This window comes from Arachis hypogaea, chromosome 8 (genome assembly GCF_003086295.3).
Source record: "Arachis hypogaea cultivar Tifrunner chromosome 8, arahy.Tifrunner.gnm2.J5K5, whole genome shotgun sequence".
NCBI lineage: Eukaryota > Viridiplantae > Streptophyta > Magnoliopsida > Fabales > Fabaceae > Arachis > Arachis hypogaea.
In genome coordinates, this window is record NC_092043.1 from 42,406,716 (window position 1) to 42,432,441 (window position 25,726).

Here is a 25,726-nt window from a genome sequence, read left to right on the forward strand (position 1 = left end):
CTATAATAAATATTCAAATATACTAAATAATACTAATTGATCCTAATTGATCATAATTATATTCTAACATCCCTCATCGACAACTTGAGTTTGAAACTTATTTAACACAATGAAATAAAGAGAAAAAATTGCATAAACTGATAAAATCGGTGCAGACGGAACTGCCAGAAGGAAGCGGATATGAAACTGCCGCTTGTCTGAAGGAAGCGCAGATGGAACTGTCAGAAAAAAATGCAAACGAAACTGCCACATGAAAACACATACGAAATGCAGACGGAACTGCCACCAAAAAACGCAGACGGAACTGCCACGAGAGAACGCAGACGGAACTGCTATGAGAGAACGCAGACGGAACTGCCACGAGAGAACGCAGATGAAACTGCCACGAGAGAACGCAGACAGAACTGTCACAAGAGAACGCAGACGAAACTGACGAAAGAGAGCGAAAACTATATGATTTCTTCATGAGAATAGGAAAACAACGGATGACATTGGTGTTTGATTATTCGACTCGAAAAGACACAAGAAGGAGAGAATAGACTAGTCGGTAAGGTGAAAAAGCATCAAAGAAGTGACAAAAAAAAAGAAGAAAAAAATGGTATGGAAGAAAAGTATGAAAAATACGGTAATTTCAACCGAAGAAAAACAATCTATCCTCCTCAAGGAGGATACCATGGCTCTAATACCATGTTAGAAAGGGGAGAGGGAGCAATAGAAAAAAGGTTTGTGAGTATTCAAGTTGTCTATTCAAATTGTCTAGAATAATACAATATAAAAGGGTATTTATAGGTACAAAGAGAATCGTAATAATATAAATACGTAATCTCCTATAATAAATATTCAGATATACTAAATAATACTAATTGATCCTAATTGATCCTAATTATATTCTAACAACCAACAATACCGATATTTTGCTAACATCTTTATTGATTCTGATTTTCTGTGGTGATCGAATGAATGAAACCATTGTATAATACCAAATGAACCGAAAATGGTCCATTATATAAATTCGAATTCAGAAACACATGCTTCTCGAATGAATTGAAAATTAGCTCAAAACGAAACCATTGTATAATACTAAATGAACCGAAAATTGTTCATTATATAAATTTGAATTCGATGATAACAATAACGACGATACATATTAGAAGAAGACAATGATGATGATGATGATGATGATGATGATGATGATGGAGGAGGAGGAGGAGGATAAAAAGGAAGGAGGAAACAAAATTCCAATAGGAGGAAGAGAAGGAAGAAGAGGAAGAGGTGTTGTTGGTGATGACGATAATAAAATTGAAAAATAAAAAAGGAAGAGAAGAAGAAAATGTAACATCCTGAGTAAAGAAGAAGAAGAACACATGCATGAATTTGGAAGAAGAAGAAGAAGAAAAAGAAGAAGAAGAAGGAGGGGGAGGGGAGAAAACGGAAAAAAAAATGCGTAACTCAAATCACTTGAATGAACTTAGATGTAAAATTATTTAGATGTGGAGAATGAATTACTTTTTGTTGCTATCTCAAAATTTGAGTAAAAGTTTTTTCATTGCTGTTGGTTTGGGTAGAGATAAAAAATTAAGTAAATTTCACTTTAGTAAATTTAATGTGTAAATTTGTACATGCATGAAATTCATTTATGTAAAATTTACTTGTGCACACTTTTAAGTTTTAACCAAGCATCTCTCAAACAGTAAGTTTAATTTATTGAGTCGATCACACTATTGAAGGATTTGCTTTCGTGAGTTATTTTAACAATTCAGGTTCGTATTTTCTATACTCTAAGCCAAGAACCAAGACACTTAATAGAGCTTTTTCAATAGGAATTTAGATTTTAGAAAATGGATGCATTTGGGATGAAGATCAAACTGAGTTGAGTGGAAATTGTTAGAATTTGGTTGAATTAGTCCCACATTACTTAGGATAGCAAATGGAATTGGTGGCCTAGACTATAAATATGAGGCTAAGTTCTCTATATTTTTTGCACCAGTCGGAAACACTTAAAGCTTGTATCTGACTTTTCTTTTCCTCTATACTCTTTGATTAGACAGTGTTGTGAGGTGTAGTTAAATATTTGCTTTGAGAGTGTAGGTGTACTGGGGTGCCGGTGTTAGAGAGAAAGAAGTCTATGTGTTGTAACAATTTTCACATAGTGATATTCTTTGGTTGTCATTTGACAACGGCCGTGGTTTTTCTCCAGTAATTAGAGTTTCCACGTTAAATTCTTGTGTTGTGATTGTGTCTATTTTATTTTTCTATGAAAGGTATTTTCTCAATGGGGAATGGTGTATTATTCCCAACATGTGGTATCAAAGCTTCGGTTCGGTGGGATTTATTGTTAGTATGCTCTGTGGTTGTAGCCTAGTCTGACCTTCCACATCAGAAAAGAATTTTATCCTGTGGCTTGAGGTTGATCTTTGGTTGCTGTTGTTATTGCTGGAAAGCAGTGTGACACTGTGAGAGTGCAGTTTGGAAAGGTTCTAGCTAAGGAAAGACTTGGTATTTAAGTGTGTCCATTGTGACCCACCTCTCTTTCCTGGGGACCTTTCCTAGTGCACGGTCTACAGTTGAGTTATACTATTCCAGTATACGGCTGCAACAATGTCAGGATATTCAAGTGCTGTGAAGCTTGAAATAGAAAAATTTGATGGAAGAATCAATTTTGGATTGTGGCAAATACAAGTCAAGGATGTGTTGATACAATCAGGTTTGCACAAGGCGTTGAAGGAGAAGATCTCTCTATGAGAGAAGATGATGTTCTCTAGAAGACAAGAAGTATCTTCATGGTATTACCGCACTGCCATGGATAAGGATAAGTTGTGGCAATCGGGTCCACAATTGCACACGGACATTGGTTGGCGTTGAGATGCAAGGTGTGTGGCGGAGTTATGTCGATGGCTGAAGAACTTCCAGGAAAAGCCAATTTGGAAGTTGCACCATGAGTTTTCAGCAAGGTTTCGATCTGTACCAAGGCGAAATGCTTGGAGTGGTCTAATTCCAAGTGAGTATACTTTCATGGTGGAGTATGATAGTTCTCTGAACTATGATTATCGGTATAGACAATGGCAGCAAAGAATTGTCAGTGTTGACTATGGAAGCTGAAGATGTGTGACTATTTCAATCAAGGTGGAGATTGTTAGAATTTGGTTGAATTAGTCTCACATTGCTTAGGATAGCAAATGGAGTGGGTGGCCTAGGCTATAAATATGAGGCTAAGTTCTCCATATTTTTTACACCAGTCGGAAACACTTAAAGCTTGTATCTGACTTTTCTTTTCCTCCATACTCTTTGATTAGACAGTGTTGTGAGGTGTAGTTAAATATTTGCTTTGAGAGTGTGGGTGTATTGGGGTGCCGGTATTAGAGAGAAAGAAGTCTATGTGTTGTAACAATTTTCACATAGTGATATTCTCTGGTTGTCATTTGACAACGGCCGTGATTTTTTCTCCAGTAATTGGAGTTTTCACGTTAAATTATTGTGTTGTGATTGTATCTATTTTATTTCTCTGTGAAAGGTATTTTCTCAAGGGGGAATGGTGTATTATTCCCAACATGTCTCCCCCTGATATCAGAACCGATGGTTAATCGGTCTGGTGGTTTTAAGGGGTATTCAAGGTGAAGCATCGAAAGTCTTCTCGGAAAAGGTGGTCTGGCGGCGTGTCCCGCGGTGTTTTGTGGCGGTGTGATAGACGAATACTCGTGGTGGTGGAGGAGCTAGAGGGGAGTTGATGCTTGATGTGGAAGCTCACACTTGAGGGGGAGATTGTTGGTGTTGCAAGTGTGAGGAGTGTTGAAGTTAGTCCCACATCAAAGAAAGCAAAAAAGAGTGAGGAGTTTATGGTATCATCACAGACAAAGTAACATCACAGACAAAGTCATTTCTGTTGGTGTTGCAAGTGTGAGGAGTGTTGAAGTTAGTCCCATATCAAAGAAAATAAGGAAGAGTGAGGAGTTTATAAGATGAAAGACCCATTAACTTGACACCTTAAGGTTTTGAGTTGGATGTGGTGTCATCTCATCTTATAAACTCCTCACTCTTTCTTATAAACTCCTCACTCTTCCTTGCTTTCTTTGATGTGGGACTAACTTCAACACTCCTCACACTTGCAACACCAACAGAAATGACTTTGTCTGTGATGTTACTTTGTTCACTATTGTCTTTCTTACTTGAAAGAATCTTGAGTTTATTGTTGTTGTCGAGGATATCAGTTCAAGCAGAAATGGTGGAGACAACAACATGAAGGTCATAAAAGTTTAAATTAGAGCGATTGAAAGAGGATAAGATGTCCATACTTTTTGGTTGTCCATGTTGAGTTTTATTTAACAGTCTGTCGATCGTTGACTAATAGATTATTGCATTTACAAGATGAATTTAAATATCTTGACACTTATTTAAACGAACGAGTAAATAGACTACTTGATTAATTCAAGTTGATTGAATAAAATGCCCATACTATATGTTGGAACAAAAGTGGTAAATGATCAACCTTTTGATGTCTTGAAAGATCAATTAGTAAATAGGTGTTTCCCTCGACTCATTGGAGTTAAAAGGATGATGAACTGATTCATTTTAGATACCTTATTATCATTTTTCTCAGTTCTTGCTTTATTTTCGACCAAAGTGAAAGTACTTTGATCTTTATGATCTAAGAAAGGAGAAAAACATCACTGATTTTGGAATCGATTTTGTTAGATAGATAATAGAAAATCTTAACAACGTGAACCATGGATTGAAAATTTGGCCCAATAATGAAGTTAAATAAAAAACACTCACCCAAAGTATCCAACCAAAAAATTTCATTCAATAATTCAAAAATTTTAACCATTTATTATATCTTAATTTACTAAAACACCAGCTTTTCTCCCAAACCCTCTACCGACGCCGTTGTTGCTTGGTTTCTAACCAGCCCCTATCGTCACCATCGGGACCTTCCTCACCGCCGCTAGTTCGTCAACAAAGACCCTCATTGGCGTTGCTCTCCTCCGTACCGGAAACGAGCCGCGCTGCCGGACTCCTCCTCGCCGTTGCTGCTTGACTTGTCACGCATTGTTACTGGCGTCGTTCACTCCTAATGAAAATAACCATCCACTTAAGAATAAAAATAATCATCCACATACCTAATGAATTAAACATCTAGCATATTTTAATTGTATATAATTAAACTCAATCCAATCAAATAACCATCCACATAAGAATTAAAATAATCATCCACATACCTACTAAAATGACCATCCTGAACTAGCCATGATTGAATACCAAAACTTGAACTCAGGAAAGCGGCGAATGAAGGGACGAAACTCATCGGATCATGTGGTGGGGAGAGTGGCACCGTCGTAGAGTTCCTAAATTTCAGGATCAACTTGAGGAAAAACGATGAGGAGGTTGAACATGTAGATTTTGAGGCCGTAGGAAACGATGTAGAAACCTTGGATCAAGTATACGCGCAAAACGTAGATACAAGTGATGATCAAGGAACCAATCCAGCGGCGGAGCATGTGCGGCTTGGTCCTGTCGAGGAAATGTTGGTATAGCCGCGACACCGTGAATTTTCATTGCGATATGGCGCCATCTGGTGAAAAATAGTCAGCGGAGATGGAAGAGATCGATGCCGGTAAGAGGTGCAAAACAGCATCACTACCCGAGTTGGAAGAGTACCTGCTGCTGCGGCGGTGAAGGAGGCGGTGGTGTCAAGACCTTTGAGACGACAACAATAACGGTTGTGGGAGAGACCGACGCCATTGAAGAAGTTAGTAGAGTGCAAAACGTATAATATATGAATGTATAACCGTACGCAATGTTTTAGGTGTTAATTATAATATTTTCAAATTTTAAAATCTGATAATAATTATTTAATTAATTAAGAATCTAATTTTTAATTCTAAATTTATATTCTCTTTTTAAACCGTTGTTCACATTATTTATTATATACATTATTTTTCTATACTTTTGTTTTTGTAATTATTAGCTAGTGCAAAACTCCAACGATGACCAATAACCAAAATAAATAAATATAAAATATACATAATAAAATAAATTAAAAAAGTACAGTATTACGCATATACCACAAGTAGTTTGAAAAATATACTAAACGAATTCAAAAAGGCATTGTTTAGCGACGTAACAAGTTAACAACCACTCCAGTCTCCAATTTCAAGGTGTATATAGCAAATCGGTAAATATATTTCAATTTTAATATCGTTTGACCTTTGATTAATTATTTGTGAATTATTGGTCAGCTTTTTGGTGTGGAATGTGTCCAGTTTCAATTTGTTGTAATAAAAATATAAAAGATAAGATAGTCTTCACGACTAATATTCTTCTAACTTCTAAGATACAACAATTACATCTCATATCATTATCATTGCATTTGAACCACAGAAAAACAACTAAATTATTGTGGAGTGATGTGATACTTTAATTTGATTTCTAATAATTTTTATAATAAATAAATCAATATTTAATAAAAAATATTGATAAAATAGTCTTTAATCTTTTAAAATATTAGATCAATTAATTTTTAATAAAATAAAATTGCAAAGTAGTTCTTGATATTTTAAAAAATGATAAATTAGTCATTAATTATTCTATAAATAAGTATGATTGATTGATTAAATAGTCTAAATTGTTTTTAAAAATAGAATTAATTTGTCCCTTTATTTTGTTAAAGATTAATTTATTTAATATTTTAAAAAATTAAGAACCAATTTATCAATTTTGTTTTGGTTAAAGACTAATTTATTCTACAAGAATTTATTAGGGACCAGTTTAAAGGTTCACTCATTATTATTGGATAGCTCACAAGAAATTAAAATTATAGAAAAAAAAAGGAAAAATAATACCTGTATTGTGTCACTTCAGTGATGAAATGTTGTATCATTATTATATGCATATATTAGTCACTCTTTTCTGTCTACCCGTGAAGTTGAAACCAACCCCAAAACAATGGAAGACCATAATATAGAATAATAAAAAATCAAGAACGTGAGTAAATAGTAAAAAATCAAGAACGTGAGTAAATAGTCGATTTTGACTTGGTCAAAAATTTATTATTGAAAGAGTTCAATAGCAAAAATAACAAAAATATTCAACATAAAAATAATGTGAAATCACTCGTAATACAATATGGTATAAACAAATAAATATAGTAAGTAAAGCAATAATAAGAATATACTGAGATTTTAACCGAAAAACTCTCTTAATATGAGAGGTAAAAATCACGAGTCGTCTAAACTAATAAAATAGCTCCATTATAATCAAATGAGATACAAGAGAGTTTCAAATAAAGCACAAAAATGTGCATAGTGGCGGAGCTTGAAACAAAATTTTGGGAGAACTAGAAGATAATTGTTAAGATGATTTTGATATAGACCCAATTTAAGATAAGCTCGTCTAATCTCATCTCTTTTATTTGGGTGATATTGCCAAATTTAAAACTGTTTTCCAAGGTCTCGTTCTAAAAAATTAAGGTCAAACTCATCAGATGTAACATTTTAAACTTTTGAAAGTTGTATCTCACTTTTTTGTGATTTATTAAAGTAGAAGAACTATCTTCAGGTGTTGATATTGTAAAAGTTATATGTTCTCCTTCTTGAATATTAGCCTTCCTCTTAAAAATGTATCAATTCTTTGATTTTTCATGATTATTTTATATAAAAATTTGAATATATATCCTATAAAATATGTAAAAAATAAATTAGAAGGACAAATATTAAAATTTATAATATTTATTGAATTTTTTTTATCAATTTATACAAATACAATAATATTAATACTTATTGAATATTCTAATATTTTTTTTCATATAAAAAATTAAATTAAATAAACAGTAAAATATAAAATAATATTAAATCACATAAATAAAAAATACCTAATTTTTTATATTTGAACTCAAAGATAGAGGGAGTGTTGCTTATTGAATAGAGAGTTGCGAAATGCGAATACACCCAATTCAGTCCAAATCCAACAAGGTTTAAATGTTTTAAACTAAAAATTATTGTGCAATAAAAGCAAGAGATGAATATTGAACTTTGGTATTTTAAGTCATAGTAAAATATTTGAGCCAACTGAATTATTTTTTATTTTTTTGAAAAAGTACTACTAATCTTTTTAACAAAAGTTTGGGGGCCATGGCCCCATTGTCTTAACTAAGTTCCACCCCTAAATGTGCATATAACAAGCCAAAACATCAAAACACCAAAGTTTACAAATGAGAAACAAGAAGATAAAAAATTTTCAAAAACAGAACTGCTGTTTGAAGCCTATTTCTCCTTCTGCAGACTTTCAATCAAAATATCTACCGTCCAAAATGAAGAATAAGATGAGAAAAATCTACAATCCGAACTTTACGTTGATCCAGCGGTAAATGAATGAGAAACTGCTATTCAAAATTTACTGCTCTGCATAAAAATGAAAAATCTATTTTCTCTCTTTCGAAGCCAATTTCTCCCACTACAAGCTTCCAATCAACTTCTGGACCGTCCAGAATAAAGAATAAAATGAGGGGAACACACATTTCGAATTTCAAACCGAACTAACGATGAACAAATAAAAAACTACCATTTAAAATTTATTATTTTGCATAAAAACAGAAATTCTGTTTTTCTTTTTTCTCTCACTTTGTAGCTAGTAGCTACTCTCTCACACTCTCAAAAGATTCCAAAAATTTGATTAAGATAGAGATACAAGAGTACAAGAATACACTCCAAAAATTAAATTTGGACTCAAAAAAAAACCCAACAATCATCCCATAACCTAATAGAAATTAAATTATAAATTATTTAGAATTATTTCTAATAACCAAGAAGTTTCTATTTTCTTTTACAATTAAATTCAACTAACTAAGATTGAATTTGATTATTGAGGTATCTTTGTGATCGATTATTAATTTAAAATAAGAGTAATAAATTAAGATTAATAAAATAGGATTCATAATAATAATAATAATAATAATAATAATAATAATAATAATAATAATAATAATAATAGTAGTAGTAGTAGTTTGAGCGAGAAGTATAAAACAATAATTTATTTCATTCAGGTTCGAGTCAAATAAAGTGTTCGGTATCCATATTTGAATTAGTGGAAGTAAAGATTTATTTTTCGACAAAAACGTATTAAAGTCGATTTTTAAAAGATAATTTTTTATAAGTTATAATATTTATATTTGATAAATTAAATTAAAAATTATTTTTAATAAGTATAAGCAATAACAATTATATTTAAAAAAATAATTTTTAAAATTTAAAAAATTAAAATAAACATAAATATAAAAGTAAATAATAGATTTTTTTTTTAGTTTTGATGATTATAAATCAACTTTAAATATATCTCATAGTGAAACTCTTACTCTCTTATTAGTGAGTTATTAAATAAGAGAATATAAGATGAGAAGACACCACATCCAACTCAAAATCTTAAGGTAATAAGTTAATGGGTCTCTCATCTTATAAACTCCTCACTCTTTTTTGTTTTCTTTGATGTGGGACTAATTTCAACACTTCTCACACTTGCAACACTAACAAAAAATTCACCTAATCTCCATTCTTTTGCTCCGATATTGAGTTCTTCTTCCAACATGGTTCATCTATTCCTTCTTATTCTTGTTTGGGCTTACCTATCAATAATTAATAGATGAAAAGGATGATCAATTTGGATGTGTGATAAAGTTCATTTTACAAAATTAGATTAAACGTGATGGAAATTATCAATTTACTTGCACAATTTTTGCGTAATTATTAGTGCTTTTGTGAATCTTTTTTCTCATTAAAATTAATGTGTAAAAACATATTTTTCAAGTCTTTAAGTTGACAAATTAATTTTATTTTTATTCCAATCATGCTGTATGTATTTTCTTTGAGTGTTTTAGAATTAAGTGACATTAATGGTATAAAATAGCGATAAGAGTATCAAGAGTTTACTACATTAAACAAAATTAAAATGAAAGAGGATACAAGCCAAAAGTATTAATGAGTAGCGCTAGTGATAAAAAAAAAATAAATAAAAAGATAAAGATAAAGATTAAAATTTGAATGAAAAAGATAAATTAAAATTAAAATAAAAAATTAAAAATAAAAGGGATAGATTAAAATTGAATATAAAGAGAATTATTCTATTTTTTTTGTTCGATTTGTTGATGCAATAAGAAATAGATTCACTCAATCTAACATATACATATCATAATTTGGGATAAATTGAAATTGAATGGAAGAAAATCAACTCTACTTTCTATTTAATTTCTCGATGCAAAAAGAGAGGATTCACTCAACTGTTTTTTGTTTTTCTCTACCAAGATTTTATCACGAACCAAAAAGTGATTTTTTCACTTCTTTCATTTCTGTCTTTCAGCTACAATAGTTTATGAGGTATTTATACACCTAATATTAGGTAAAAAAAAAAAACCTAAATCCACTAATATAATAAATCAAATCAAAATACATGAAATTAAATTGAACATTCTAACACTTAAATATATCACTACAAGAAAAATGTTGAGTACCGTCAGATTTACTGTCGAATATATAGCGTCGTAGAGCAGCAACGGATTTACCGTCAATATGTAACGACGTCAAATTCGCAAGGTTATATAATTACCGGATGATTTATGTTTCCGACGGCAACTTCGCCGGTAATATTTGGAGGAAAACAAAACTATATTGGTGCATCTTTTAGAGTCGGATTTACCGTCAGAAAAATCCGACAGTAAACCAACTTACTGAAACGATGTGTTTTGGTGACTCGCAATGGTTTACTGTCAGATTTTTTCAACGGCAACTGGAACGTAAATTAAAAACGCAAACCCTCTTTCCCTCATTTGAATTTCACACACACACACACACACTCTCTCTCTCTCTCTCTCTCTCTCTCTCTCTCTCTTTCTCTCTCTCTCTCTCTCCCCATCACCACCATCTATGCTACCGCTGATACCACCACCATCGCAGCCCTCTATCCGTCGCCGTCAACCCACCGCCGACCCTTCCCTTCTATTCCTTCTTCCCCTCTTCAATTCTTCTTTCTCCTCGCGCCGTCAAACCATCGTCGCCCCGACCGTCATTGCACCGCTGCTGCCCAGCCTTCGATGATTTTCCCAGCCTTCGGCGACCACCCTTCCGTTACCTATAGCTCTAGCAACATTATAGTCTTACTGCATCTACACCTCTTCTCTGTTATCTCCTTGTTTTGCATTTGAGGTTTCTTTAAAATCTATTTTTCTTTCTTCTTCAAATTTTGTTTTGGTTAGGTTGTTTTATTAGTCTAATTTTAGTTAGTTAATTTAGTTAGAGTGAATTTTTTTATTTTAGTGGATTTTAGGTAGTTAAGATAGGTTAGTTTTAGAATTATTAGTTTGTGTTATATTGTTGAAAGTGTGAAAAATTGACTGAATTGAGAGATAATGCTGCTGATTTTATGTTGAATATGCTGAATTTGTGTGAATTGATGCTAAAAGACTTTGTTTTGTTAAACAATTGCTGAAATTTGGTTGAATAGCATTGACTTGAATTTGAATTGTCAATTGTTACTTAGTTGCATTGATTTTGCATCTTTGATGTATGTGCACGCCAATTCTTCGTTTATATGCCTCTATCTATTGTCTGTTTTAAATTGCATGTTGTATGTAATACCCTATCACCCTAAGCCTTACCTCATGCCGTAAAGTAAAGGATAACAAATTGCCAAAACAGTTCTAAAGCTCATACAATAATTTATATATATATATATAAGAAAATAATAATACTAGAAACCCGATGAAGAAATAAAGCTCGAAACAGAGATACATGGTGCACGAAATTGAACTTGCACAACTTCACTGGCAAGTGCACCGGGTCATCCAAGTAATACCTCATGTGAGTGAAGGTTAATCCCACGAGAATTGTTGGATTGAGCAAGCAGTGGTTATCCTGTAGATCTTAGTCAGGCGAATAGAAAGATAGTGATTGTTGTTGTAAGCGCATAAAACAAAACAATAAAGAAAACAGCAAACAATTCACGTAGAAAGAAAAATCAGTTAAGGCTTTGGAGATGCTTTATCTTTCCGAATTAATACTTCTTACCAACCACTTTAACAATGAATAAGTCATTCTATGGCAAAGCTGTAAGTGATTAACGCCATTGGTCATGGTTAATTAATCTTCTCTAATCCATATCAAACACCATCATCAATGGTGTTTTAATATGAACGAGGATGAAGCTCACACAATTCATTCTCACTTGATCCTACTTAAAGTGTCACAGACAAGGTCAGATCTTTCAGATAAGTTATTGATCACCATGACTAACGAGATTTTATGTTACTTATCCCAATTAGCCCAGATAAGTTATTGGTTCATGTGATGTATTCTCAAGGTAGGTGCAGCTCAATAGTATCCGGGTCAGGACTCGCAAGAGCTCATGTAAAATAAAGGGTCATACTCTTGTTCCACCCCAGATTCGTTAGATAAAGAATGATATTACATCATAGAATGGAATCAAACATATATTAAAGGAGAAAAGTAATAATATTAATCCATAGGATAAGCAGAGGTCCTAACCTTAACCTGGGAGGTTTAGTTGCTCATAATTTACAGAGAAAACTTAGATGTCTGATAGTAAAGTTTTTTTATAAACCTAAGTGATCTACTCATTAAATAGGAGATGCTCACCCTAAAAGATGTTAATTTTGAATTAAAAAGTACAAAAATAAGATTGCATAAGCTAAGGAGTGCTAAAATCTACTTTGATATGACTAAGATGAATTTTTTTAAAAAAATAAAGAAGATTCGAAAATTTGAAGAAATACAATTAAAAGAAAACTTATTAAAAAGTACTTGATCTAAATAGTAAGACAACCGATAGTTTGTCAATCTCGAACAATCCCCGGCAACGGCATCAAAAACTTGGTACGCGAAATTGAACTCGCACAACTTCACCGACAAGTGCACCGGGTCGTTCAAGTAATACCTCAGGTGAGTGAGGGTCGATCCCACAAAGATTGTTGGATTGAGCAAGCAGTGTTTATCCTGTAGATCTTAGTCAGACGAATAAAAAGATAGTGGTTATTCGTAATTGTCGAAAAAATTAACATCACTAAACAGCGGCGATTTGTGTCAATCGCAAAACAACAAAGAACTCCTGCTTGGGATATCACGACGATTTAAAACCGTTGTCAAACAATGCAACGCAAAATATTCGATCAGCGGTAGTTATACCAACGATTTTTAGAAATTGCCACAAAAATTAATCACTGCGCACTAAAGGACGTCGGTTGCAGAACCGTTGGACATCGGTTTTGCGGCGAAAATAAACCACCACAAACCGCAAAATAAACCACTACTATTTGACACTTCTATTGTAGCGCAATCATGGCCAAGAAAAAGAGATTCAACCTCAATAAGTCGTATGAAATCAGCTTTAATCATGACGGAGAATATAACAAATAGAAGCAAGAGAATCTACAATGTGATCATATATAGCTGAAGTTATTCTTCACTTAAGCCTTGAGATATAGCTCAAGTTATTCTTCACTTAACCAATATAACCAATCAGTTTTAGTTATTCTTCACTTAAGTTTTGAGATATAGGTTAATGTGATCATTAGTAAAAAAGGGTATAACCAATAGAAGCAAGAGACTACAACTTTTTTAATATTTTTAAAATATTCAGAGGCGGATAAACATCCTTTCATTATGTTCGTGAGCATAGCTTTAAGCTGTTGAATGTAGATCTTGGAGGTTTCTGAGAAATGCTTTTGAATTTTTTCCCAAACTTGATAAACAAACTCGCAACCAACATCTTGTTTCTGAGAAATCCTTTCATTATATTGTTGTATATAAATATGTGAAAAAACGACGTAAAATAAATCACAAATAAATTTTAGACTCTAAAGTAACAACTTAATTTATGACAATCTATACGCCACCAAAAATTAGAGCAGCAATATCATCAAAAACTCCCATAAAAAAAATTTAAAAAAAATAAAAAACCTTATCAGTAGATTTTAAATATAGATCTCTCAAGACAAAGGTTGCACCATCTATTATGCAGCAATTCCTTATTACATCTTCATCTAACAAAAAGCATAAGAATATTTTCCGTATAAATAAGCTGCAAAAAGAAAAATTATCAAATTAATTAGCAACAACATAAATCACTAATAACTTGTATGCATATACATTCACAACATTCACTAATATTTTCCAATTTTAAAGTATGCTTAGAAGATAAATAGCATCCTCCAACAATTAATCAAATTATAGGTTTGCTTTTCTTTGTAAAAATTCATTTGTCAAATGGATTCAATCCTAGGTAGTTGTTATAGAAATTAAACTCACGAATTTCCCATTTTTGTTTTTGATTTCTTAACGCAAAAGAAATAACACCTATTTGATTTAAATATCAACTATTTGTACAAAACGCATGACAAAACAAATTTGTTCACCTTGAAAACCAATTCCTCATATAATTTCATTTGTGTAGAATTGTTTATTACCTTAAAGATAACCATATAAAAGGCTTGCAATGAATCTTTGCTTGATAAATCTACGAGAGTAGCGCGATACCAGACGAACAAAGCCATGATCGCATGAGAAAGAACCTAACAAATTGAACGATATATTAAAGTAAAATCATTAATTAGTAAAATAGTCAAATAATAATTAACTTCAGTAACTTTTTTTGGGACTACTAATTCAACTAGAAATTAAAATAATATGTTTACACTTTGAAATTCAACAGAATAAAATTAAAACTATTATATATTACCACAAAAAATTTGCTCCAAAAAAAAGGAGAAGATGCTCCAATCATAATAGCAACTCCATAAGCCATTTCCAGAAGAAAAACACAAAACCAGAATACCTAACAAAAAATTAAAGAATAAATGTAAGCATAAGATAATAGCACAACTTAGTTTCATAATCAATGTTGGACTTATTTGGATCTCAGCTATTCATGGGAGAATTGGTTGTTTGGGGTTTATAGAAAGTTCATTTTATGAAATTGATAAGAGATAAAAAAAATACGGATACTTTTTTTTACCACCAAGTAAAGATGAATACTATATAGTAGCTATAGGAAATTCTTTAGCACTGAATCGAAGTATTCGGGAGGAACAGATTGTCCCAGCGCGATATCGTCAAGAATTTCTGACCGTTGCATGGAAAGAGGTTCATCTCCGAAGTATTTTCTCCTTTCAATATTTTTCTATTGGAGTTTCGCTCATTCCTTTTTTCGAGTATAATGATGCGAATTGAGCTTTAATAAGTTCAAATATGCAACGTCAAGCAGTTTTATTTTTTCAATCCAAAAAATGCATTGTGGGAACGGGATTGGAATGCCAAATAACCTTAGATTCGGGGGCTTCCACTATAGCAGAACACGAGGGAAAGATCTTTTATACCGATACTGAAAAGATCCTTCTATTGGGCAATTGAGAGACTTTAAACATCCCATTGGTTATGTATCAAGGTTCTAATAAAAATACTTGCATGCATCAAAAATCTCAAGTTCAACGCGATAAATGCATAAAAAGGGGTCAAATTTTAGCAGACGGTGCTGCTACAATTTGCGGCGAACTTGCTTTGGAAAAAAATATATTAGTAATTTATCTGTCATGGGAGGGTTACAATTCTGAAGATGTTGTACTCATCAGCGAACGTCTGGTCTATGAAGATATTTATACTTCTTTTCACATGCGAAAATATAAAATTCAAACTCATGTGACAAGTCACGGTTCTGAAAAAATCACTATGATTTGGCGGATTTGGATTCTTATATATCCACTCATGCGGTACTTCATTGTGTGATATATATAAGATCCATCTATATAGATATCATCATCTACATCCAGAAAGCTGTATGCTTTGGAAGAAGCTTGTACAGTTTAGAAAGGGGTTTTGATTAATCAAAAAGAAGAATCCACTTCAACCGGAAAAAAAATCGACTCGAGATTTGTTCGACTCGATAAAAACCTAATCTAATAATCCTAAACAATATAATATAGAACAATATAATAGAAATCATAAAATTCATTTTAGAATACTTAATCCCTCCTTTTTCAATTTTTTTTAAATTCTAAATTATCAAAATTATATATATAAATTTCTATATATATATATATATATATATATATATATATATATATATATATATATATATATATATATATATATATATTAAGTGAGGTTCGAACTCTAGACTCTCATTTAAAAAGAGAGACAGTATCATTTAAGTTTCAGTTTAATAGCAATTAATAACATATATATCAAGTTACATTAGGAGAAATTCGAATTTTAGACTTTTTATTTAAAGAGGGAGACAATATTTAAGTTTTAACTTATTAGCAATTAGTAATGATATTTATTTTTTGGTTAAGTTATATTAAAAAAGACTATTTAAACTTTAAAATAAAAGACATATGTAGTTTGAACTATAATTTATTGATACCTAATAATCATCATATTTAACATGAGAGAATAAAATACCTTCTTAGGACCTAAACGTACTGCCAAAGTTTGAAGACCTGCCATTTTGTCTCCTTCGATATCAGATATATCCTATTTAATTAATTTCATAAAATAATGTTATTACGTAAAGTGACTAAATACCTTGCATTATCCAATAGCTAGTGTATGAATAAAATGTTTATTTTGAGAACCTAAAAAATTTTACCTTTGCCAACATTATAATGCCATAGAAAATGCCCATGACTGCAGTAGCAAAAACTAGTGATCTTGGAAAGATAGCTTTCTTCTTGAGCATAGTCTAAATTATGCATGCTATACATTAGACTTCCATGAAATTAAAGCTTAGTAAGAATCAAAATAGTTTATCATGTATTCGAGTATAGTACAATCTAAATTAAAGTTGCTATTATTTACATGAAATTTAAAGCATAAACATCTACAATATTATATGTTTCTAAGGAGTAATGTTTTAGTACGATAATACCTTCATGTGAAAAAAGGGACCAAAATTAAATGATATCAGCATAGAAAATACATTAGCCATCACTGAAAGTATTGTAGATTTCTTCCATCTCAATAAAGGTAACTGCGAAGTAAAAAAAAAAATTTAACGACATTAATTATAGAAAGTATAAACAATGTAATTGTATACCTATATAATATACATCTATACTATATATATAATAAGAATATAAGAAGAGTTAATGTCTACTTTTCTTTTTAAAAATATATTTTATTATATATAATTTATGAAAAAAAAATTGTTATTTCCATAACTTAAAACCCAAGATCTCTTAATTAAATTATAAATAACTCATAATCTCAATTAATTCTATTTTTATTATTTTAGCATATTTAATATATAAAAAAGTGGATCAATAGCTACATCGCCAATTGATACACTAATATATATAAAGAGTGAGTCATTGTCTTCAAACTTCATAACATATTTGTTTGACCAAAGTCTCATCCTAATACAAAAACATTAAGAAAGTTATTATAACATAAACTTGTGACATTCTTTTATTTAAATTTGTTGCATGCCAACGCAAATTAAATAACAAGTATATACTTTAATTTCTGTTGCATAATTCTCACTCTTAATCCCACTTAGATATAAGTCTTTTCTTCAAAGAAGAAATTTGAATAAAGTAAACATTAATATTATGATGACATGAGTTCTAAATACGCATAAATAATTATTCAAGTTTAACCAACCTCTCTAAAATATTGCATAATAAATTTTGTCTCCCCGACTCATTGTGGTTTATCTTTGAATTTTCTACTTTTGTTTTCACCATTCTTTATTTTTATAATTTTATGAAGAAAAATATAAACGTAGAAATAAAAATAGAAAGTATTATTTTAACTTTTACTTTTTTTTCTATAACAAAATTCTAAAAGTAAAAAAAATAAGAATAAACTACCATTTGTATCCATAAATTTTGTGAACGCTGACAAAAGTACCCATCAAACAAGAATGTTATACCCATGAAAGATGGATTTCGTGTGACAATAATACCTAAACCCTGATTTTTTGTTGACTTTTTAATAAAATTTTCAAATTATCCTTTTTATCTTTCCCAAATTTCAAACATTCACCACCCTCACCCTTTGTCTTCTTCTGCTGCTGTCAACCACCAAAAAATTAAAAAATCAAAAACTGTGGATTATTAATTATCTGAGGTTATTATTCAAATATTATGAATTAGTAGATCTAGTGCAGAAAAAGAAAAAGAAGTTTAAAATTAACAAAAAAAATATACATTTTGGTTTTTTAGTGTCACTATAGGAACAAGAAGGGCAAAACCAAGAGCCTTTGGGAACGGAAGGAAGGATAGGTTGGAGACAGAAGATGTGATAATCTCGGTCGCATTTGTTGCAGAGGAAAAACTTTGCTGGGAACTCACCGGAGGAGTAGTACTTGCTGATGATGTCGTTGTCGAATGTGGGCTTGGGAGTGTGGTCCTTCTTCACCCTACATTCTTCTGGCCATGTCTTCGATCATAATCGGCATATTCAGAAGCTTATCCTCATCAATGTACTCCGCCACCATCATCCCTCCTTGTTCTCCAGTATTCAAAGTGAAACAAGATCCTTCAACAATAACGTTACTATCACCACAACCTTTTTAGAGGGTTCTGCGGTGGCCTCAGAAGTCTAGCCTGAGCGGCGGCGGCGGCTGCAGTGCGAATTCCACCAAATGGGCATGAAGATACTCTAACAGCAACCCCTTTTTCTACATATCGACGGTGCTGAGCAGTGTTTGGAGTCACCATTGTAAAGAGACCGTGGCCACCGGCCTCTTGTTGGCTCTGATTGCTGAATTCTGTTACTTATTGTTTTGGAATAAGAAGAACAACAATATTCAGGTTGAAGAGGTTGAAAAAAGTGTGCTTTCTGAGTGTTGCAGCTGTTGCATCCGAAGAAGAAAGAAACAACAAGGGTAATGATGTTAAAGTTGATTTGGATTTAGATTTGGAGAACAAACTAGGATTGAAATAAAGAGAGATGGAGGTTGAGGATAAAGGTTGGAGGAAGATATCAGGTGCTAAGGTCTTGAGGGAATGGTGACTGACGGTGGTAAAAGAAGACGAAGGGTAAGGGTTGTGAAATTTGGAATTTGGGAAAGAAGATAGAAGGGGATAATTTAGGAATTTTATTAAAAAGTCAACAAAAAATCATAGTTTAGGTATTATTGTCGTACGGAACCCATCTTTCATGGATACAATGTTAATTTTCTTATTTGATGAATACTTTTATCAGCGTTCACAAAATTTATGGATACAAATGGTAATCTATTCAAGAAAATAATTTCTTAAATCAAATGGACTCAAAATTTTTCGGTAGATGATTAATATCGTTAATTTTTTACTTTCTATAATAGGATCTTTTAATATAAAACAGAAAATATAAAATAGAATATTTTTATATTTAAAAATAAAAAATTCTGTTGTCATTTAAAGTATTGTGTATTAAAATATTATCATTTAAAATATTTATTTATATATTAGAATATTTTGTATTTATTAAAATCCATCAATATTCTTCTTTTATATTAATTTTTAATTTTTATTTAATAAAATTTAATAATTTATATAAATATGACACATCTAATAAATATATAATTATTGTGTTCATTTTAGACATATTCATTTATAAGGTAATTAAATGAGTGAGCAGACGAGTTGCGAGCCAAAATTAGAAAAATGAGTTAGCTCAAATTTTAAACTAGTAAAAAAATATTAATCCAACTCGGTTTGTTCAAGTATGAATGAGTTAGATGAGTTGATTGTTGACTCATTTATCTTTTTTTTTTTAAAAAATACTTCATATTTTTAGTAATTTTTTTGATATTTATAAAAATAAAAAAAACAAAAATATTTAATAATTAAAAAAATTAATAAAAAATAGTCATAATTTATCTTATTTAATATTTATTAATTATTATGATAATAATAAATATTAAATAAAATAAGTTATACCTATTTTTTTATCTTTTTAATATTACCGTAAAAAAAAATATCATACATTAATATATATTTAGAATAAATTATCTAAAATCTAAAAAATTGGTTAACAAGAAAAAAGATTTTGTGTCCTAAAAGAGACTTTATACACTAAAAAACAGGAATCAGATAAGTCAACTCGTACCCACTCATTACAAACCCGTTTACAAACTGAATTAAATTGACCTTCTTTTATGAGTTAATTATGATTTGACCCCTACTTTTATATGAGTTATCATTTAATGATTTTACTAACTCGATTCTCCTATTTTTATCACTCCTACTTTTATGAGCAATTCGAGAGTCATAGCTCAGATGGCCTTAGACGATTTTTTACAACATCTGAACTATATCTTACTATCCCATGCTTAATCTATTTTTTTATTATCTTCAAATAAATAAAAATAAAAAGAATTGAAACAAGAAGTTGGGGAAAATAATGTGACATTTTTTAACTAGTGACTAATTAAAAAAGAAATGTCAAACGAATCTTGAATTGGTAGACACCTATTTATAACCAAAGAAACCTATTTCAAGTTGAATAATTTGTAGAAGAATTATATGATGTCAAGTTTCATACCACTAATCACTTTAACGGTTATTTAATTTTTTAGGACAATAAAAATAGCTATTAATATATTTATTGATAATTAAATATTAATTATTTTATATTTTATTATTAAAAAATTTTAACTGTAATCATATAATTATTGATAAAGACTTTTTTAACGATCACAAAAATATATAATTGTTATTATAACATATAATAATAACAATAAATATATAATTACTATAAAAATAAAAGTTAAACAAGATATATAATAATTATTATATTATTTGTTATTAAAAATTTATCACTAAAAATAATTTTTACTCTAGTATACTTTAAAGATTTTTTATTTAAATTAAAAAATTTTTCAATATATATTCATCAGGCAACATAATATTTTAAGAGATCAAAATGCATGTAAAAAAGAGCTCACATCCACAGAATAAGCAGTAATTAGAGAAAAAAAACTGTAAAAAATACTAATATGCATTTATTTCTACAGAAAATAATATTAAAAAATAACTCACATCAACTGAATAAGCCGACATTAAAAAGAAGCTTCCAAAAAGAGCCCAAAGCAATGGCTTTGATCCTATGATCCATCCAACTCCAAAGCTCTGTACAAAAACACATATTAACGTTGAAGAAATTAAGTCTTGTGATATTCGTATATTTTATTTCTCTTATCTTTCCTTCCTTTTATTTATTATATGATAAAATCATACTTTAATTAAGATATATATAAAAATTATTCCTTTGAATTCAAAGTTTCACTTATTTATATTAAAAAAAATATTAAACTAATAAGTTATTTTTGTAACTAAATTTATCCAATTTTTTTTTCTTTATCTTATGTGTCTCCTCTTTTTTTTTTAATTGATTTTTATGTATAAATAAGTTATTGAATCAATTTAATTGAATTTAATTACCAAAATAACTTGGTTATTTAGCATCATCCACCTTAAAAAATCAAACTTATCAAAAAGTTGTCAAATTGAAATTTCTTGTCCAGTTTTAAATAAATTATTTTTATTAAAATAAAATTTAAAGATATTATATCATAAGAAATTCACACAGATAGGATCATAATTATGGGAAAGTATGAGAAGCCAATAAAATATTTATACAATGTGTACAATGGAGATTTAGGAAGTATTAGAGATATAATCATTAGTGTTACATTTTTTCATCAGGTGAAACTTTTGGGATGAGTGATATCATGATATAATATTAGAGCTTTAGATCCGAAAAGTCAAGAGTTCAATCCTTAGTGAACCCGAAAATCAATTTAAGCTTTTGGGAAGATGTTTATTTTTCCTACTACTCGAATGGTTATTCTAGATAGTAGAAAATGTTCATTTTGTAACTCATATAACCTATTGTACACATTGTATAAATAAGTCATTGTCTTCCTAGCGGGACTCAATTATTATATATTCAATCTTCAAACAGATTATTTAATCCAACTATAGTTTATTATAATAAATTCAGGTCTTATTAATTATTTTAGTTTTATTTTTTATTAACATTTCCTATAAATATATTTATTCAAATTAACTTTGAAATATAAGTATATAACTAATAAATAAATTATGGATCACGGAAAATGAAAATAGATTAAAAACAAATGGAAATTTCCCGTCCCTAATACGGATTTAAGCTCAATTTTAATCACAAAATATAACCATCCAAGTCGATAATAGCAGTGATCACAGAATATTTTTACATAATTTTTTCTTTTAGAAAAAGGAAAACTATATCAGATATTGTTAAAAATTATTTATAGTATAAACTTTTTAATATAAATTAGATACTATTTATGAAAATTAATAAGACTTGAACATGCGTGTGTGTATATACAAGTAAAGTATTGTTTTTGATTTTTTGTTCTTAATGTTTGAGATAAATTTTAAAATTATCTCTAATGTTTAAATTGTCCTATTTAAGTACCTATTATTTTAAAATCATCTATATTATTGTGTCGTTAATGATCTGTTAATAGAATTAATGGTAGAACAACATTAAAACAATTTTAAAATATTAGAGACTTGAATAGGTCGAAAATGATAAAAATAAAATGATATATTAGTCTTAAAAAAATTACCAAATCAAGTAAAATAAAAATGAATCTTAATGGAATAAATTGCATTATAAATTAAATATTCTTACTCATGTTTCGAAAATGATTGGTAGATAAGCTTTCGAAAAAAAAAAAGAGCATGATAATGATAAAATAAACTATAAATTATATATTTTTGTCTCTAATGCTGCATTTTTTTACAGACCGGGATATTAAGACAGGGATATAGAAACACAAAATCGTATTTGATAGCTAGATGAGACATTGACAGAGACATTGTATTGAAAGACACTGCATTAATGTATTTAATTTTGTGTCTATCCTAACAAGAAAGATACAGAGACACTAAAAATAGACACAATTTATTTTTAATTTTTTTATTATTCTTGTTAATTTTTCATAATTATATTTTTTGTTATTATATTTTTCTTCTTAAATTTATTAAATAAAAAAATGAGAATAAATTAGACTTTCATAATTTGTTCTAATTTATCACTAAACAAAATACAAGAATATTAACTTTTGTGTCTCTGTCTTTTGTGTCTTATTTTTAGTGTCTTGTCTTATTCTTAGAACTAAATACAGCCTAATATACCAAACTTCTTTAATATTTGATTTAGTTAATTTTTATTTTTAAGTTTAAAATAAATTTTAATGTTATCTTTTAATAATATTAATGTTTTTACGATAGGTAGTTATTAAATTTATTTCTTTAATTTAATTGTTAATAGAAAATAAATTATTTAAAATAAAAGTAATGTAATTAAGAGTAAAATTAAAAAAATAAATTAATTTAGAATAAAAATAATATGATTAAGAATAATTTATTTAAATATAATTAAAAAATAATTAAATAATTATCTATCATAAAAAATTGATATTATTAAAAAATAAAATTAAAATTTATTTTAAAATTAAAAAATAAAATTTAATCAAATTAAACATTAAAAAAATTGTTATAATAGAGATAAAAATGGTATAATTTATATTTTATTATATATGTACCATACTTTATTTTTATTTTTATTTTTTTTAATTTATCTATTAACTATTCCACAAGCATTACATAATGAGTAAAACTTTTTAAGAATAAAATTAAAAAAATAAATTTATTTCAAATGAAATGAATGTGATTAAGAATATTTTATTTAGATATGATTAAAAAATAATCATAAAAAAATTAATATTATTGAAGGATAAAATTAAAATTTATTTTAAAGTTAAAAATAAAATTTATTTAAATTAAATATTAAAAAAATTTGGTACGTTAGTGATAAAAAAGTATAATTTATACTTCATTATATATGACTTTTGCTCTTTTTTTCTTTTTCAGAAGATTATCTACTAATCATTTTACAAACATTCTATAATTTGTAAAAATTTTAAATTTCTAATGTAATTCATTTCATTAAAATTTACTTTTATTTTTTTATATGGTAATTTTTTTAAGAGTAATATATTATTTTTATCTCTAATAATTTTGTCTTATTTAAATCTTTAACGTTTTAAAATTGTCTTAATGTTGTTCTATCATCAATTTTGTTAATAGATCACTAATAATAAAATAATATTGAGATAATTTTAAAACATTAGAAACTTAAATAGAATGTTTTAAGCGATGTTAATGTGTGCGGGAATAATACCGTAAATAAAAATGATGTCACAAGTATAACTCCATTTCTGAAGGAATAAACTCCTGATGCCAAAGGAAGGTATGGCTTGTTAATCTACAATAAAAAAGGGAATGTAGTATAGGTAATTAAAAAATATGACAAATCTTAAGTATATTTCTGGGTATATTATCTCATGCTAAAACAAATTATTGATGAAGGTAACTTTTTTACATGGCTACAAATATAATAAATAATGAACGCAACATATTTAACTTTTATATACCTTTTATAAAGAAAAATTATATGATCCTAATGGATCCAAGATATTTAATACTAGTAATTATAAGTTCATACCTTGTCTATTTCAAGATCCGCTAATTGATTTACTCCAACAATGTACATATGCATGAAGAAGAAAGCTGCTACATACTTAAAACAAAAAGAAGAATAAAAACGACAATATTAGTAAAACACTTTAAAATGTATAACTATCACTATAACAAAACAGTGCAGCGGCAGCGATTATTTTGGGGGGTTGCGGTGGTTATAACCGCCACTAAAATCAGCTTTTGGCAGTGAGTAAAACGCGGCAAAGTCAACCGTCAGCACAACAGCAACAGTAATTTTAAAGAACTGTTTGGAATAACTACTGGCGAAATCACTCGATTAATATTTACATAAATTATTCTTTTAGGAAAAGAAAACTAGAACAGATGATTTTAAAAATTAGTTAATATTATTAAAAACATTTTGATATAAAATAAATAGTATTTATGTAAATAAAGATTTGAATATTATATATATACCAAATTAAAAATATTGATGAATAAATATTTAGAAACCTTAAAAATTACAAATAGGACATCTATTCTATGGATATAGACTATTTAAGAGAAAATAAAAAAGTATATGCTAAGTACAAATTCAAAAAATAAGGGGAAAAAGAAATCAAAAGTGGCTTCTATCTAGTCAAAAAGAAATATTGATGTGTTAAGAATGATTTAACCAAAAAACATGATGGAGTAATTAATAAATTTCTAAATTGCTTTTCTATTTGTATACATATTATTGGTGTTTACTCACCTGCAAAAAGCCATTGAAAAATGTTGGAGATAATTCTGATAAATTATCGACGGCAAGAAGTGATGATGAAAATGAACCCACTATCTGAAAGGAGAAAAAATAAACAATATTTTTAAAAGATGCAACAGCATATAGTAATTATTATTTTGTTCAAAGGCTTAATTTCTTAATTTAGTGAAGAAAAGAACGAAATTAACCATGGCAATGAATGCGTAGAATCTGCTAAACTTGCGGAAAGCATCTAAAGCATGAATGATGGAGTTGAAGATGGTTTTTGAATGTGGTTCAGCTTCATCATGTGATGATTGTGTCACATTCATCAGGTACTTCTTTTCATCATGTTTTTCACATGTTGTAATTGTAGATCCTCTTTCAAATATGCCTCTGGAATTGTGCTTCAAATTATATTCTTTTGACAATTTCTCACTCTTATTCAACCAAGCTTTTGTTACCAATGA

At 29.2% G+C, this 25,726-nt stretch overlaps 1 protein-coding gene across 1 annotated transcript; it reads right to left on the reverse strand.

Moving 5' to 3' along the window:
• Window positions 1–14,004: 14,004 nt before the first annotated feature.
• LOC114924330 (naringenin 8-dimethylallyltransferase 2, chloroplastic-like) lies at window positions 14,005–25,726 on the reverse strand. Its single transcript, XM_029288568.2, has 11 exons — window positions 25,466–25,726; window positions 25,269–25,352; window positions 24,540–24,614; window positions 24,216–24,299; window positions 21,020–21,109; window positions 16,918–17,019; window positions 16,639–16,731; window positions 16,452–16,523; window positions 14,731–14,826; window positions 14,459–14,563; window positions 14,005–14,073 (listed from the first exon to the last, which is right to left on the reverse strand). Exons 1-11 carry the CDS (start codon window positions 25,586–25,588, stop codon window positions 14,032–14,034), a joined length of 966 nt encoding a protein of 321 aa, XP_029144401.2. The 5' UTR covers window positions 25,589–25,726; the 3' UTR covers window positions 14,005–14,031.

What these genes read in the sequence shown, in the direction of transcription:
- LOC114924330 (XM_029288568.2), bottom strand. Translation starts at nt 25,588, where the DNA reads ATGAATGTGACACAATCATCACATGATGAAGCTGAACCACATTCAAAA. An exon ending in TACGTTTAGGTCCTAAGAAG is followed by an intron (nt 14,827 to 16,451) that starts GTATTTTATTCT and finishes ATTTTTTGTTAG; the next exon opens with GTATTCTGGTTTTGTGTTTT. An exon ending in TTTGGAGCAAATTTTTTGTG is followed by an intron (nt 14,564 to 14,730) that starts GTAATATATAAT and finishes TCAATTTGTTAG; the next exon opens with GTTCTTTCTCATGCGATCAT.